This window comes from Theropithecus gelada, chromosome 1 (assembly GCF_003255815.1).
Source record: "Theropithecus gelada isolate Dixy chromosome 1, Tgel_1.0, whole genome shotgun sequence".
Classification (NCBI taxonomy): domain Eukaryota; kingdom Metazoa; phylum Chordata; class Mammalia; order Primates; family Cercopithecidae; genus Theropithecus; species Theropithecus gelada.
In genome coordinates, this window is record NC_037668.1 from 163,252,171 (window position 1) to 163,267,054 (window position 14,884).

Here is a 14,884-nt window from a genome sequence, read left to right on the forward strand (position 1 = left end):
TGAGTAAAGTAAACACTCAATACATGCTTATATTTTTATTTGCATTTTGTCATACTATGATCTCTCTTTTTAGAATAGAAGGACATTTATTCAAAAGCATCAGTGAACTCTCAGAAGAAAAAAAAATGGTCATTTAAGGACCAACATCCTCTAAATTTTTGTCACACAGGTTTCCCAACTAAAGACAGCCATACAGAGTAAGTTGTCCATTGCAAGGTAGAACATAGCCTTTGAACTATCAGTGAAGAAGACACTCCCCAAACTAATTACCCTGCTTTTAGCACAGTACATGCCAGCAAAAATGAGCTCACCTCTTCATCCAGACTCCTGCCCCAGGGCTGCTGGCCCTCCCCAGCTTCTGTTGCTGGAACTGCTGAGGGCTCATGCTTCTCAGGGCTCCCCTCAAGCCCGTCAGTGTCTGTGGGCTTCTCACAAGGCTGCTCCTGAGCTTGCCTCTCTGCCCTCGACCGGCTGAAAGTCCTTTCTGCTTCCTGAAGGTCCGTTAGGGTGACACCCTGGGAAAATATCATAAGATCAGGGCTGATTCACACTAACCATGGAATAACTCTTGATTGAGCAGCAGTATTCCCAAAAAGATCTAATAGTTATCAAATACCAAAATGAAGCCCCCCAAAATGCATAATGAGGTCACTTCAAGCAATATATGCTTAAAATAAGCATCTCACTGTACAAAGAACCCAGGCCTGAGTCTAGGTATATTTTGAATGTAATACTTTAGTTTTTCTAGTTTGATCTCCAGAAAATAGGTCAACATTGATGTCTGCCTGTTATAGATGTACTTTTTCCATACCAAATAGTTCTCCTTATCTTTATTTGAAAGGTCCCTACCCTCCCAAGATCAAATGGTTACGAACAGAGATTCTCTAAACAGCAGATACTGGGAAAAAAATTTTACTTAAAAAAAGAAAAACCTAGCTCAACAAGATGAAAATTCAGAGCTAGGCTAGAATAACAACAACACAACCTCTTAAAACTCCTAGACTAGCTTTTCTCTAACATCAATTCCCAAGTCACTCTAGGAATCATATATGGATATTCCAACAATTAACGTTCGCCCCGCAGGGTCATAGGGGCAGCAAGACAGAAGAAAGGCAAATGATGACAAAACTACAGAAGAAGGGAGAAAAGGAGTTTAGAAAGAGCATGAGTTATTCCAACTCAAGTAGTTACGTGCGTGAGTCCTCAGAAGAAGGAAGTTCCAAAGCTGGAAGGTAGTTGATCAGGTACCGTATCCACAACTTGCTTCCCCTCCCCACACCTGGCTTTTTTACTATTAATTCATTTACTTACTCATTCTGTTAATAAAGAATTAGGTGTCTTTAGGCACTAGAACTACAAAGACAAATCAAATGATTACTGTCAAGAACCTTTTAGTCTAGCAGAAAAGACATAACAGACCAGTAAAATGTAAGTATTAAAACAGAAACACAGGAATATATAAGAGGAATACCTAACACTGGGTTCTAAAGAGTAAAAAGAACTTGGGTAGGGGGAGGGAGAAAAGGCATTATAGGTAGAGGCATCCTGTACAAAGATACAGAAACAAGAGAGGCCATGGATGATTTAGAAATATGTAGGTAACTTAGCAAAGATGAAGCACACAACAAAAAAAGGAAAGTGGGAGGAGAGAGGGAGAATGAGGATAGGTGATTTGAGGAAAGCAGGCAGAGGCTAGGTCATAACAGATTTTGTAAGCTATGCTAAGAAGCTTAGATTTTACTTTCTTTGGGAGTCAGTGGTCCCTTTGAGAATCTCATGAAGACTACTGAGAATCTAATAAAATCTCCTCAAAAATTATGTACACATTTCAAGGAGTTCAAAGATCTATTCAAGTTTTGACATGGACCTTCACTCCCTCTCTACTGAATCTTTCCCTCTAAGACGGTTCTATGTTCCTGTCTCTCCCACCTTCAATTCTATGCCCCTCTCCAGCAACTTCCCCATCTCTTCCCATTCCTTCATAAACAAACTTGAAATCAATCCAGAGCAATTTATCTTCCCATATCATTTATTTCTCACTCATTTATTTACTCAATAAATATATAGTGATTTATTTACTGTATGATGGTGGAAAAGATGAGCAAAAGTATAGTCAGTCTTCTTTTTCACACCCATTAGGATGGTTACTACCAAAAAAAACCAGGCTGGGAGTGGTGGCTCACACCTGTTATCCCAGCACTTTGAAACGCCAAGGTGGGTAGATCACTTGAGGTCAGGAGTTCAAGACAAGCCTTGCTAACATGGTGAAACACCGTCTCTACTAAAAATACAAAAATTAGCCAGGTGTGGTGATGGGCGCCTGTAATCCCAGCTACTTGGGAGGCTGACGCAGGTGAATTGCTTGAACCCTGGAGGCAGAGGTTGCAGTGAGCCAAGATCACACCATTGCACCCTGGCCTGCGTGACAACAGCGAAACTCCATCTCATAAAAACAAACAAAAAAAAAACAAATATTGGTGAGGATGTGGAGAAATTAGAACCCTTGTGCACTGCTGATGGGAACACAAAATGGTACAGCCGCTAAGGAAAACAGTATGGGAGTTCCTCAGAAAATTAAAAATTGAATTACTGTATGATCCAGCAAATTCCATTTCTTGGTATATACCCAAAAGAATTGAAAGCAGGGTTTCAGGGAGATATTTGTATAGCCATTCTCATAGCAGCATTAAATAGCCAAAAGGTGGAAGCAACCCAATGTCTACTGACAGATGAATGTATACACAAAATGCAGTATCCATAAAAGGCTGAAATATTCAGCCTTTAAAAGGGAGGAACTTTGACACATGCTACAATGTGTCATGTATCATGATGTGCCAGGTATCATGGATGAACCTTGATAACTATGCTAAGTAAAATACAACACAAAAGGACAACTATGATATGATTCTACTTATTTGAGGTTCCTAGCAGTCAAGTTCATAGACAGAAAGTGGAAGCGGGGTTGCAAGAGGGAAATGGGGAGTAATTATTTAATGGATACAGAGCTTCAGTTTGGGAAGAGGAAGAAAGTTCTAGAGATGAATAGTGGTGATAGTTATACAACAATGTAAATGTACTTAATGCCATTAAACTGTGTAAACTTAAAAATGGTAAAACTGGTAAGTTTTATGTTAGGTATATTTCACCACAATAAAACAAAACAAAAAAACAGTCAGTCTTGGTCCTCATGGGGGTTACATTCTAGTGGATGAAATAGACAATCATCAAGTAAAAATAAAGGAAGAATATATAACCTACTTTGGGAGAGTCAAGGAAGACAACAAGCGTGTTTTTGCTGCCATATATAACGTCTCTTTTCCAGTGATCAAATTTGCTACTTGACCTCTGTAGTATTCAAAACTGTGGAACTTCTCCTTTTCACTGGAAATGGACTTTTCATTTACTTCCATGCTGCTACTATTTTCTGATTTTCTTTTCACCGCTCTTGCTGCTTCTTTTCATCCTGCTTCAGGGGCTCATCTTTCTTTGCTTCTTTAAATAAGAAATTCATAGCCTTCTCTCCATTCTCATTGTCATTACAACTTGATTTCATTGCCTTGTAATTTCCTGGGACTACAATACAGCTTGGACTACAATACAGCTTCCCAGCAAGTCTTCTTGCTTCCACGCTTGGCAAACGTACCTCTACCTACCATTCCCATCAATTATCTGCAGGGTGATTTTTCTAACACATAATGTAGACTATGTCATATTCCCTTAAACTGCTTCAATGACTCCCTCAGGGATTCCTTTTGTAATATCTTTATTAAAATACAATCCTTATATCATATAACTCACCATTTGAAAGTATACATTTCCTTAGTTTTTAGTTTATTCACAGTTATAAAATTATTACCACATCTAATTTCATAACATTTTCATCACCCCAAAAAGAAACCACACACTCACAATTCTGCCTTCACCCTAGCCCTGGCACTAATCTAATTTCTGTCTCTTTGGATTTGCCTATTTGGGATATTTCATATAAATGGAATCATATAATATATGGAGTGTTTTTGTCTGGCTTCTTTCACTTAGCATAATGTTTTCTCAAGGTTCATCCATGTTGTAACATGTATCAGTACTTCATTTCTTTTTATTGCCAAATGGTATTCCATTGTATGGATATATCACATTTTATTTACCCATTCATTAGTTAATAGACATTTGGCTTATTTTTACTTTTTGGCTATTATGAATAATACTATTACAAACACCTATATACAAGTTTTTATATGAATATATGTTTTCATTTCTCTTAAGCAGAACTGCTGAGTCAAATGGTAACTCTATGTTTAAAATTTTGAGGAACTGCCAAACTCTTTTCCCTTAGGGATTCTTAAAATGTAGTAGGGATATAGGGATGTACAGGGGTTCTTAAGGTCTTTGAGCACAAGTGGAATAATTAATCTTGTGAAGGAAAGGAGATAAACCTGTTCTAAGTCTGGAGGAATATTGGTGAGAATGGGTAGATGTAGCTGTAAATTAATTTGGTTCTATGTAGTGTAAGATTCAACACAATGAAAGCTTTTAAGACTGTGGCTGGAATAGGGCAGTCATTTTCATGTATGTGTTTTATTTTGTCTTGTTTTTTTTGAGACGGAGTCTTGTTCTGTTGCCTAGGAGGGCTGTGGTGTAATCTTGGCTCACTGGAACTTCTGCCTCCCAGGTTCAAGCAATTCTCCTACCTCATCCTCCCGAGTAACTGAAATCACAGGCACGCAACACCATGCCTGGCTAATTTTCATATTTTTAGTAGACACAGGGTTTCACCACATTGGCCAAGCTGGTCTCGAACTCCTGACCTCAAGTCAGGAGTGCTCCTGGTCTCAACTCCTTGGCTTCCCAAATTGCTGGGATTACAGGCATGAGCCACCATGCCAAGCCGTGTGTGTGTGTGTGTGTGTGTGTGTGTGTGTGTGTGTTCAAATCAGCAGATGAACATGGATATTATAGTGTGTTTTGATCATACCTCCAAAAGAAGGGTAGATAGACAAAATGACATTAAAAAAAAAGCCACACTCACTTGAGTAGACCTTCGTGTCTGCCGAGCTTGTCTGGAGCGTGCTTTCCGTAAAGACTCTGCTTCCTCATCCCGTACAGGAGTTAGATAGGACCTGCAGAGAAAAAAGAGTAATAGCAAAAGCAAGATCTTTGCTGCATGTACTTGAGGAATGATAAAGTGCTTCCACATACTGAAGAGATTTCCACATTCTAGGAATGAACTTAATGACAAGAAATGCTATCAACTATCAGTAAACATTATGGAATCCAAGTCATTACAGTAGTTCCCCCTTATCTGTGGTTTTGCTTTCTGTGGTTTCAGTAGCCCATGGTGAAATGTGGTCTGAAAATATTAAATGAAAATTTCCATCAATAAACAATTCATACATTTTCAATTGTGCACTGCTCTGATTAGTGTGGTAAAATTTCGTGCTGTTCCATTCTGTCCCTCCTGAGATGCAAATCATGCACTGTTGTGATATCACAGTGTTTATATTCAAGTAATACTTATTCTACTTAATAATGGCCCCAAAATGCAAGAGTAGTGATGCTGGCATTTTGTTATAACTGTTCTATTTTATTATTAGTTATTAGTATTATAGTTAATCTCTTACTGTGCCTAATTATAAGTTAAACTTTAGCATAGATATGTATTTATAGGAAAAAATAGTATTTATATAGGGTTTTACACTATCTGTAGGTTCAGGCATCCACTGAAAGTCTTGAAAGGTATCGCACAGTTGCTCACTCCTGTAATCCCAGCACTTTGGGAGGCCAAGGTGGGCGGATCACCTGAGGTCAGGAGTTTGAGACCAACCTGACCAATATGGTGGAACCCTGTCTCTACTAAAAATACAAAAATTAGCCAGGCATGCTGGCAGGCACCTGTAATCCCAGCTACTCAGGAGGCTGAGACAAGAGAATCACTTGAACTTGGAGGCTGAGGTTGCAGTGAACTGAGATTGCGCCACTGTACTCCAGCCTGGGTGACAAGAGTGAAACTCGGTCTCAAAAGAAAAAAAAAATGAAATGTATCTCTGATGGATAACAGGGGACTATTGTATTTGTAAATGTATTATTATTCACACAGAATCATGTCATCTGTAAAATGAGAATTTTATTTCTTCTTTCCTATCCTTCCAATTTTTATTTCTTTTCTTGCCTTAATGCTTTGGCTAGAATCTCTACGACATGCTAAAAAGCAGTGATGATAGTAAGCTTTCATTCTCTGTAATCCTGCCATCAAAGAGAATGCTTTCAGCATTTTTTCATTAAGTGTAATTTTTTTTGGTAAGATTTATGCAGATACTACTCATCAAACTAAAGCAACTGCCTTCTATTCCTATAGAAAACAGGATAAGAGGGTTTCTCATTGCTGTTTTTTAATCATTAGTGTATGTTGAACTTTATCACATGCTATTCTTCCCCATATATTGAGATGATTGCTTTTCTCCTTTTTTCTGTTAGGAAGATGAATTACATTGAATAATTTTTGAATGATAAAGCAACGTTGAATTCTTGGGACAAGCTCAACTTGGCCAAGATGTATCATCTTTTTATATAGATTTTTAAACATATTCACTAATATTTAGTTTAGAATTTCTACCACATTCATGAAAGAAATTGGCTTATAATTTTCTCTTCTTGTAATATGCTGGCCAGCTTCATGAATTAAGGTTATATGAATTGCGAGTGTTCTCTACATGTCTATTTCTGTAAGAATTTGTGTAAGATTTGGGTTATTTCCTCCTTAAATGATTGGAAGAGTTCACCAATCAAGTCATCTAGGTTTACAGTGTTCCCTGTGGGAGGGTTTTATTTTTGATTTTTGGTTTTTATTTTTGAGACAGAGTCTTACTTTGTTGCCCATGCTGGAGTACAGTGGCGTGATCATAGCTCACTGCACCCTTGATCTCCTAGACTCAAGCGATTTTCCCGCCTCAGCCTTGCAAGTAGCTGGAACTACAGGTGCACACCACCACACCTGGCTAACTTTTTTTGATATTTAGTGGAGCAGGTCTCGCTATGTTGCCTAGGCTGATCCTGAACTCCTGAGCTCAAGCAATCCTCCCACCTCGACTTCCCAGAGTGCTGGTTTATAGGCGTGAGCCACTGTGCCCAGCCCTTATGGGAAAGTTTTAAATAAAGGGTTCAATTTCTTTAAAAGAGTTAGGCTTATTCAAATTTTCTATTTTGGTTTTTTAAGAAATTTTCCATTTTGTCTATATTATCACATTTAGTGGCATAAAGTTGTTAATAATACCCTTAGACTATATTTAATTGTTATTTTAATATCTAGAGCAGTGGTTCTCAAAATGTTTTGGTCTCAAGATCCTTTAATATTTTTTAAAATTATTGAGAATCCCAGACAGCTTTTGTTTATATGGGGATTAATATTTATCTTACTAGAAATTAAAATTTAAAAATTAAAAAATGTATTTATTAATTTAAAAATAATAGCAGCCAGGAGCTCACGCCTGTAATCCCAGCACTTTGGGAGGCCCAGGCAGGCAGATGGCTTGAGCCCAGGAGTTTGAGACCAGCCTGGGCAACATGGCAAAACCTCGTCTCTTCAAAAAATACAAAAATTAACCGGGCACAGTGGCACGTGCCTGTAGTCCCACCTACTCATGAGGCTGAGATGGGAAGACAGCTTGAGCCTGGGTGGCAGAGGTTGTAGTGAGCTGAGAATGCACCACTGTACTTCAGCCTGGTTGACACAGCCAGACCTTGTCTCAAATAATAATAATAGTAATATTAAAATAGCCCTAGATAAGTTGGAGTAATGTCAGCAGGATGGCCAAATTGAGTTACCTAAAGCCCATCCTCTCCACAAAAAGGGACCAAAACAAAGAATAAATAACTATATTTCAATTAAAATGACCAAAGAGGTACTCTGGAGAGCACCAGGGGAACAGCAAAATCCCTGTGGAAGACAAAAGCCCAGGGCAGCACCATAGAGAGGGGAGCAAGGCATTCTGCTTCTGCCACACTGTCTCCCCCACCAGGATCAGCCTGGAGCCAGAGGGGGCTTCTTAAGGGGAAAAAGTAAGCTGGAGATCACCAGTGATCCCCATTGCTACCATAAATGCCAGAAATTCTTGCTATAGGAGAGTCCTCCAGTCCTCACAGGCCCTGAATCCAGCCAGCTTGGAGAGTAGCCAGGAGTTCATGCAGTTACTGTGCCTAGAGTAGGAGCTCACCTTGAGCACCCCCTGCCCCCGACCCTCACATCCTAAGCTGCTGCTACTCAGTACCATCTTGAAACTGGACCTACTACTAGAATGTGCCCTTCCCTGTGGTCCAGTATAGGAATGGACTTTTTCCATTCCTGTAGCCCTGCCATCACTCTACCATGTTTGCATAGGTGCCTGTAGCACTATGATCCTAGCTGCCTAAAGCCTAGCCAGATGGAACAACTGAGACCTCTGCACGTGCACCCATGTGGCACACTACCCTCCCAACCCCAGGAAGAACCAAACCTGCACAGGGGTGAAACTGCCTAACTGCTGGCCAGTCCCCTCACCAGTACATACCTGCGCTGCACAGCTAGCTGGCCAGTTGAACTCATGCACACCCATATCCAGCCCAACAACCAGTCCTACAGTGGTTCCACCCCTCAGACCACTGCAGAACCACCCAACCCTTCTGTGGCCACACACCACTGTGCCCGACAGCCAGTCTAGCAGCAACCCTGCCCCAAAGACAGACCACTGCAAGGTTGTGTGGCCTTGCTCTACCCATGCTTGGCCTGATAGTTGGTCAAGCAGCAGCCCTGTCCCCCTGGGTTTCTCAGGAGCAACCTTGTAGGCCAGGAGAGAATGAGATGATATATTCAAAGTTTTTTGGGAAAAAACCCTAACCTCTTAGCCAAGAATACTATATCCAGCAGAACTATCATCCACCAATGAAGGAAAAATAAAGAGCTTCCCAGACAAGCAAAAGCTGAGAAAAATCCATCACCAATAGACTAGCCTTACAAGAAATATTTAAGAGAATGGTATAACTGGAAACAAAAGATAATTACTTTCATGAAAAGATGTGAAAGTATAAAACCCACCAATAGAGGTAAATTTATAAATCAAATTCAGACTAGCCCAGTGATGTAATGGTGCTATGTAAGTCTCTCAGTCCTCTAGTACGAAGGTTTAAAGTCAAAATGGTCAAAATCCATGACAGTTACAATTAGTAGCTAAGGAACACAATCACAGGTAAAAAAGTAAATTACAGCAACAAAAGAGAGAAGTCTAGAGTATTTTAATGCAACCAAAGTTAAGTTGCTATCAGCTTAAAACATTCTATTATAAGACTTTTAATGTTAGCCCATGGTAGCCACAAAGAAAGAAATTACCGCAGAGGCACAAACAAGAAAGAGAAAGGAAACAAAGCTCAGCACCACAGAAAACCACCAGACCACAGAAATAAATAAAAGAGGAAGAAAGGAATGAAGGATCTATAAAACCACCAGAAAAAAATTAACAAAATGGCAGGAGTAAGACCTTATGTATCAATAATAACCTTAAATATAAATGGATTAAATTATCCAGTTAAAAGATATAGAGTGGCTGAATGGATTAAAAACAAGACCTAACTATATACTGCCTACAACAGACTCACCTAACCATTAAAGACAAACATAGACTAAAAGTGAAGGGAGGGGAAAAGATATTCCATGCAAATGGAAACAAGTGAGCAGGAGTAACCATGTCAGATAAAATAGACTTTAAGTCAAAAACTGTAAAAGAAGACAAAGAAGGTCATTAGACATTGATAAAGGGTATAATTAAACAAGAGGATATAAAAACTATAAATACATCCATCCATCCAAGATCAGCGCGCCCAGATATATAAAGCAAGTATTATTAGAGGTAAAGGGAGAGATAGACTGCAATACAATAACAGTAGGTGTTAAATGTAGTGAACTCCAAGTTTCTCTTCAAAGAATCCGTATGTCAGTATATTCAGCTCTCTTATTCTCTGTTCTCCATTTTAAAGCTTAACTTCCTGGTTCTCTTTGCCCTCTTGCCTCTAGCTTCAGTAAACAATCCCCTCCTAGACTCTATCATCTGCTCTGTCCTGAGTCACCCCTGATCACCTGCTCTGACCTGAGTCATCCTGAGTCACCTGTTCTGTAACCGTAGTTCCCGCGAAACTACTCACTGGGATTTTGGGCATAGACTTCTTCTGTTCCCTCTGTCAGTCCTTCTCTCTTTTTACATATACTTTTTGGGCTTCTCTTAGAAGCTCTTCTATAGATTTATCTTTCTTGTTCTCTATCTTTTGTAATTTCTTGTTAACATCTTAGCCAAGATTGCACCACTGCATTCTTGCCTGGGCGACACAGCAAGACTCCATAAAACAAAAACAAAAACAAAAACAAAACCACACACACACACACACAAAAATGGTGTCTTCACAGAAATAAAACAAAATCCTAAAATTCATATGAACCAGAAAAAAAATGAATAGCCAAAGCAATTCTGAGTGGAAAGCTGGAGGCATCACACTACATGACTTAAAAATATACTACAAATGTGTAATAACAAAAACAGAATAGTACTGGCATAAAAACAGACACATAGACCAATGGAACAGAATAGGGAGCCCAGAAATAAATTCACATACCTAAAGTCAACTGATTTTTGACCAAGGTGCCAAGAACACACATTAGGGGAGAAACTGTTTCTTCAATAAATGCTGCTGGGAAAGTGGGACATCCACATGCAGAAGAATGAGACTAAATCCCTACCTCTCACCACATACAGGAATCAATTCAAAGTAGATTAAAGACTTAACATGGAAACCCAAAACTATGGAACTACTAGAAGATAACACAGGAGAAATGCTTCATGACATTGGGCTAAACTAGGATATTTTAAATAAGACCTCAAAAGCATAGGAAACAAAAGCAAAAATAGACAAATGAGATTGCAACAAACTAAAAAGCTTTTGCATAGCAAAGGAAAGTATTAAACAGAGTAGACAGACAACCTAAAGGATGGGAAAGAAAATTTGCAAACTATACATCTGACAAGGAGTTAATATCCAGAATATATAAGGAACTCAGCAGCAAACAAAATAAAAAAACAAAAACCTGATTTTAAAAATGGGCAAAAGACCTTAATAGACATTTACTTCTCAAAAGAAGTCATACAAATGGCTAATGAGTATAAGAAAAAATGGTCAACATCACAAACCATCAGGGAAATAAAAATCAAAACCACAATGAGGTACCATTTCACACCACTTGGAATGACTATTATCAAAAAGACAAAAGAAAACCAGTTTTGGCAGGGATGTGAAGAAAAGTGAACACTTACACAAGTTGGTGGGACTGTAAGCTAGTACAGCCATTGTGGAAAACCGTATGGAGGTTCCTTTAAAACTTAAAAATAGAACTACCATATGATTCAACAATCCTGCTACTGTGTATACATCCAAAGGAAAGAAAATTAGTATACTGAAGAGTTATCTGCACTACCATGTTTATGGCAGCACTATTTACATTAACAAAAATATGGAATCGAGTCCTCAAAAATGGAAGAATGTGTAAAGAAAATGTGTATATCCAGAATGGAACAGTATCCATCCATTAAGAAAAAAGAATAAAATTTTGTCATTTGCAACAACATGGATGAATCTGGAGAATATCAGGTTAAGTGAAATAAGCCAGACACAGAAAAAAAAATACCGCATGACCTCACTAACATGTGCAATCTAAAAAAAGGTGGGGGGAGTTGATATCATAAAATCAGAGCAGAACAGTGGTTACCAGAGACTGGGGAGGGAAGAGGTGAGAGAAGGATGGGGAGAGGTTGGTTCATGGTTCAAAGTTATAATTAGGAGGAATAAATTCTGACGTTCTATTGCACAGTAAGGTGACTACGGTTAACAGCAAAATATTGTATATTACAAAATAGGTAAAATAGATGCTTTTGAATTTTATTTTATTTTTTTTGAGACGGAGTCTCGCTCCGTCGTCCAGGCTGGAGTGCAGTGGCTGGATCTCAGCTCACTGCAAGCTCCGCCTCCCGGGTTTACGCCATTCTCCTGCCTCAGCCTCCCGAGTAGCTGGGACTACAGGCGCCTGCCACCTCGCCCGCCCGGCTAGTTTTTTTGTATTTCTTAGTAGAGACGGGGTTTCACCGTGTTAGCCAGGATGATCTCGACTCCTGACCTCGTGATCCGCCCGTCTCGGCCTCCCAAAGTGCTGGGATTACAGGCTTGAGCCACCGCGCCCAGCTTGAATGTTCTTACCACGAGAAAATGATAAATGCATGGATGATGAATATACTAACTACTCTGATTAGATCATTATACAACATAGCTATGTATTAAAACATCAAACTGTACTTCCATAAATATATAGTTATATGTCAAATAAATTTAAAAATAAAAATGAAAATAATAGCCCTAATACATTTTAACATCAATATTATTTTTTATTAAAAAAAACTATATCTTCCAAAACAAAAAATTATAAGAGTGGCATTGTTTTACATTTTTATAAATTTCTTCAATGTTGGCTTAATAGAAGACAGTGGGATCCTCTTACCTGCTTATGCAGTCAATATATTGTTTTGGTTAAAATATATAAAGAATATCTAGTCTTGCACAAATAGTTGGAAAAGCGAGCAGTATTGTGATAGCTTTCTCAGATAATTGGGAGATATTTTTCTTTGATGATACACCAACACAAGTGGTGGTTAGTTACAATGTGTACTATAAAACAGGGGTCCCCAACCCCCGGGCCGCAGACCAGTACTGATCTGTGGCCTGTTAGGAACCAGGCTGTACAGCAGGAGGTGAGCGAGTGAGCATTAATGCCTGAGCTCTGCCCCCTGTCAGATCAGCCGTGGCATTAGATTCTCACAGGGACGTGAACCCTATTGTGATCTGCCCGTGCCAGGAATCTAGGTTGTGCATGCCTTATGAGAATCTAACTAACGCCTGATGATCTGCAGTAGAACAGTTTTGTCCCAAAACCATCACCATCCCCGACACCTAACGCTTCCACCAGTCTGTGGAAAAATTGTCTTCCATGAAACCAGTCCCTAGTGCCAAAAAGGTTGGGAACACTGCTCTAAAACATATTAATAGATTTTTCATATTCTGTTACATTGAAATCCTTTGGTCTATCTGTACTTTCAAAGAATCTTCTTAGTCATGCATGATTTTGTAACATATCTTCATTAGTCATTTGTAAAATATTGGTGCATTTGTAAAATATTGCTGCATTAAGCAGATCTTCCCAGTATTGACATACTACATTATATAATAATAGTAAAAATAAATTATTTAATATCACCTTTGATCTTAGAACTTCAAATATTGGGAAGCTGTCAGTAATATTACTCATGGTGGCATATAAGTTTTCTAAAATTCTAATTTCTGCTTGAAAGTTTAAATTTTTAATTGGCAACAAATACTCAACCGGTTGACTTTATTTTCAAGGAAATGTCTGCCAAATTACTCAGGTGTGAATAACCATTGTTTGACCATCAGTAACGCTTTGAAGTAAAAACAGTGTTCTGTGAAAAATGAAGCTAGTTCCTGTCTTCTCTTAGGACTCCAAACACTTATGTTAGAGCTTACTGGCCATGTTCTACTGATTTAACATGCTTTTTCTGTATTTTCCATCCTTTTATCTCTCTGTGCTTCATTCTAGATATTTCCTACTGTCCAATCTTCCAGTTCACTAATCATTTCTTTAGCTGGTCTACTACTGCAAACTCACCAACTGAGTTTCTTGATTTCAGTGATTTTTTGTTTCTAGAATTTCCAGTTGATTGTTTTTAATAGATTGCAGTTCTCTGGTGAAAATCTCCACTTCTTATCTATTTTCTGGAACATATTAATCACAATTATTTTAAAGTCCATGTCTGATAATATCAGTATCCGGACCTGTTCCTATTGTCTGTTTTTCTTTTGGTCTTTTGGTAACTCTTATTTCTTGGTATGTATGCTAATTTTTAAATTAACATCAGGCATATTTAATAAAAAAAAAAAGTAGTGAGTGATAACTCATGACTCTGTTGTTGCTACCCTTCAGAGAGGATATTCTTTCCCCCTGGCAGTGAGGCTAAGGAAGTGGTTCTTAAACTTTCACTTGTATCAGAACCACTTTGAGGGCTTATGCAATACAAATTTCTGAGTACCACACCACCAGAGGTCCTGATTAAGCAGGTCTGGTGTAGGGCTCTGAGAATTTGCATTTCTAATTAGTTCAGATGATACTGCTGGTCTGGGCACCACACTTTAAGAACCAGGAGACTAAGGTGAAGTACCTTAATCCACTTTGAGACTCAGCTGATTGGAAGCTAGGCTTCAGTCTTTTCAAGGGCTGGTCAATTTCTGGTAAGCCCTTAGAATAGCCCTTCAGTGGTTCTAAGTCAAAGTCTGGGGTATCTGCTGGGCTCTCTTTCTGAACTCCGATCGTTCACTGAGTCCCATGAGATTACCAAAATCTTGTTCAGTTTCTCAGGTTTATAGCCACTACTTTACTAATCAGCAAATACCTCAAGGGGAAAAGTAGAACCAAATGTTGGGTTTACCCTTTTAAAGTTTCCTTCTCTCCAGGATCTTGATCTCTCAAGTTCTCACTTGCTTCATAACTCTCAAGTACCTTCAAAAACTTTTTTCTTATATTTATCCAGTTTTTTCAAGTTATTCTCAGTGGCAGATTTTACATAAAACAAAATATGCCACAGACTGAAGCAGAAGTCCCCAACCAGACAATGTTTTTAATACTCATATTTTTTCCCTCAATATAAATTAGTAAATTGGAATTCCAATACATGTGTTAATATACTATAGTCTAAGTAGGTTTGAGTATTTCCTTAATAAATTCCTCTCCTCTGAGTGAACTAAAAAAATTAAG

General features: G+C 38.6%; 1 protein-coding gene across 4 annotated transcripts in view; it reads right to left on the reverse strand.

The window, feature by feature from the left end:
* The window catches only part of PPP1R12B (protein phosphatase 1 regulatory subunit 12B), a 242,776-nt gene that overhangs the window by 97,247 nt on the left and 130,645 nt on the right, over positions 1-14,884 (reverse strand). For all 4 annotated transcript variants that reach the window (XM_025384571.1, XM_025384570.1, XM_025384574.1 and 1 more), the window contains 2 exons: positions 5,027-5,117; positions 312-515 (listed from right to left, as the gene is read on the reverse strand). In XM_025384571.1, the coding sequence (XP_025240356.1) occupies positions 312-515; positions 5,027-5,117 (295 nt within the window). The remainder of the gene's footprint in view (positions 1-311; positions 516-5,026; positions 5,118-14,884) is intronic.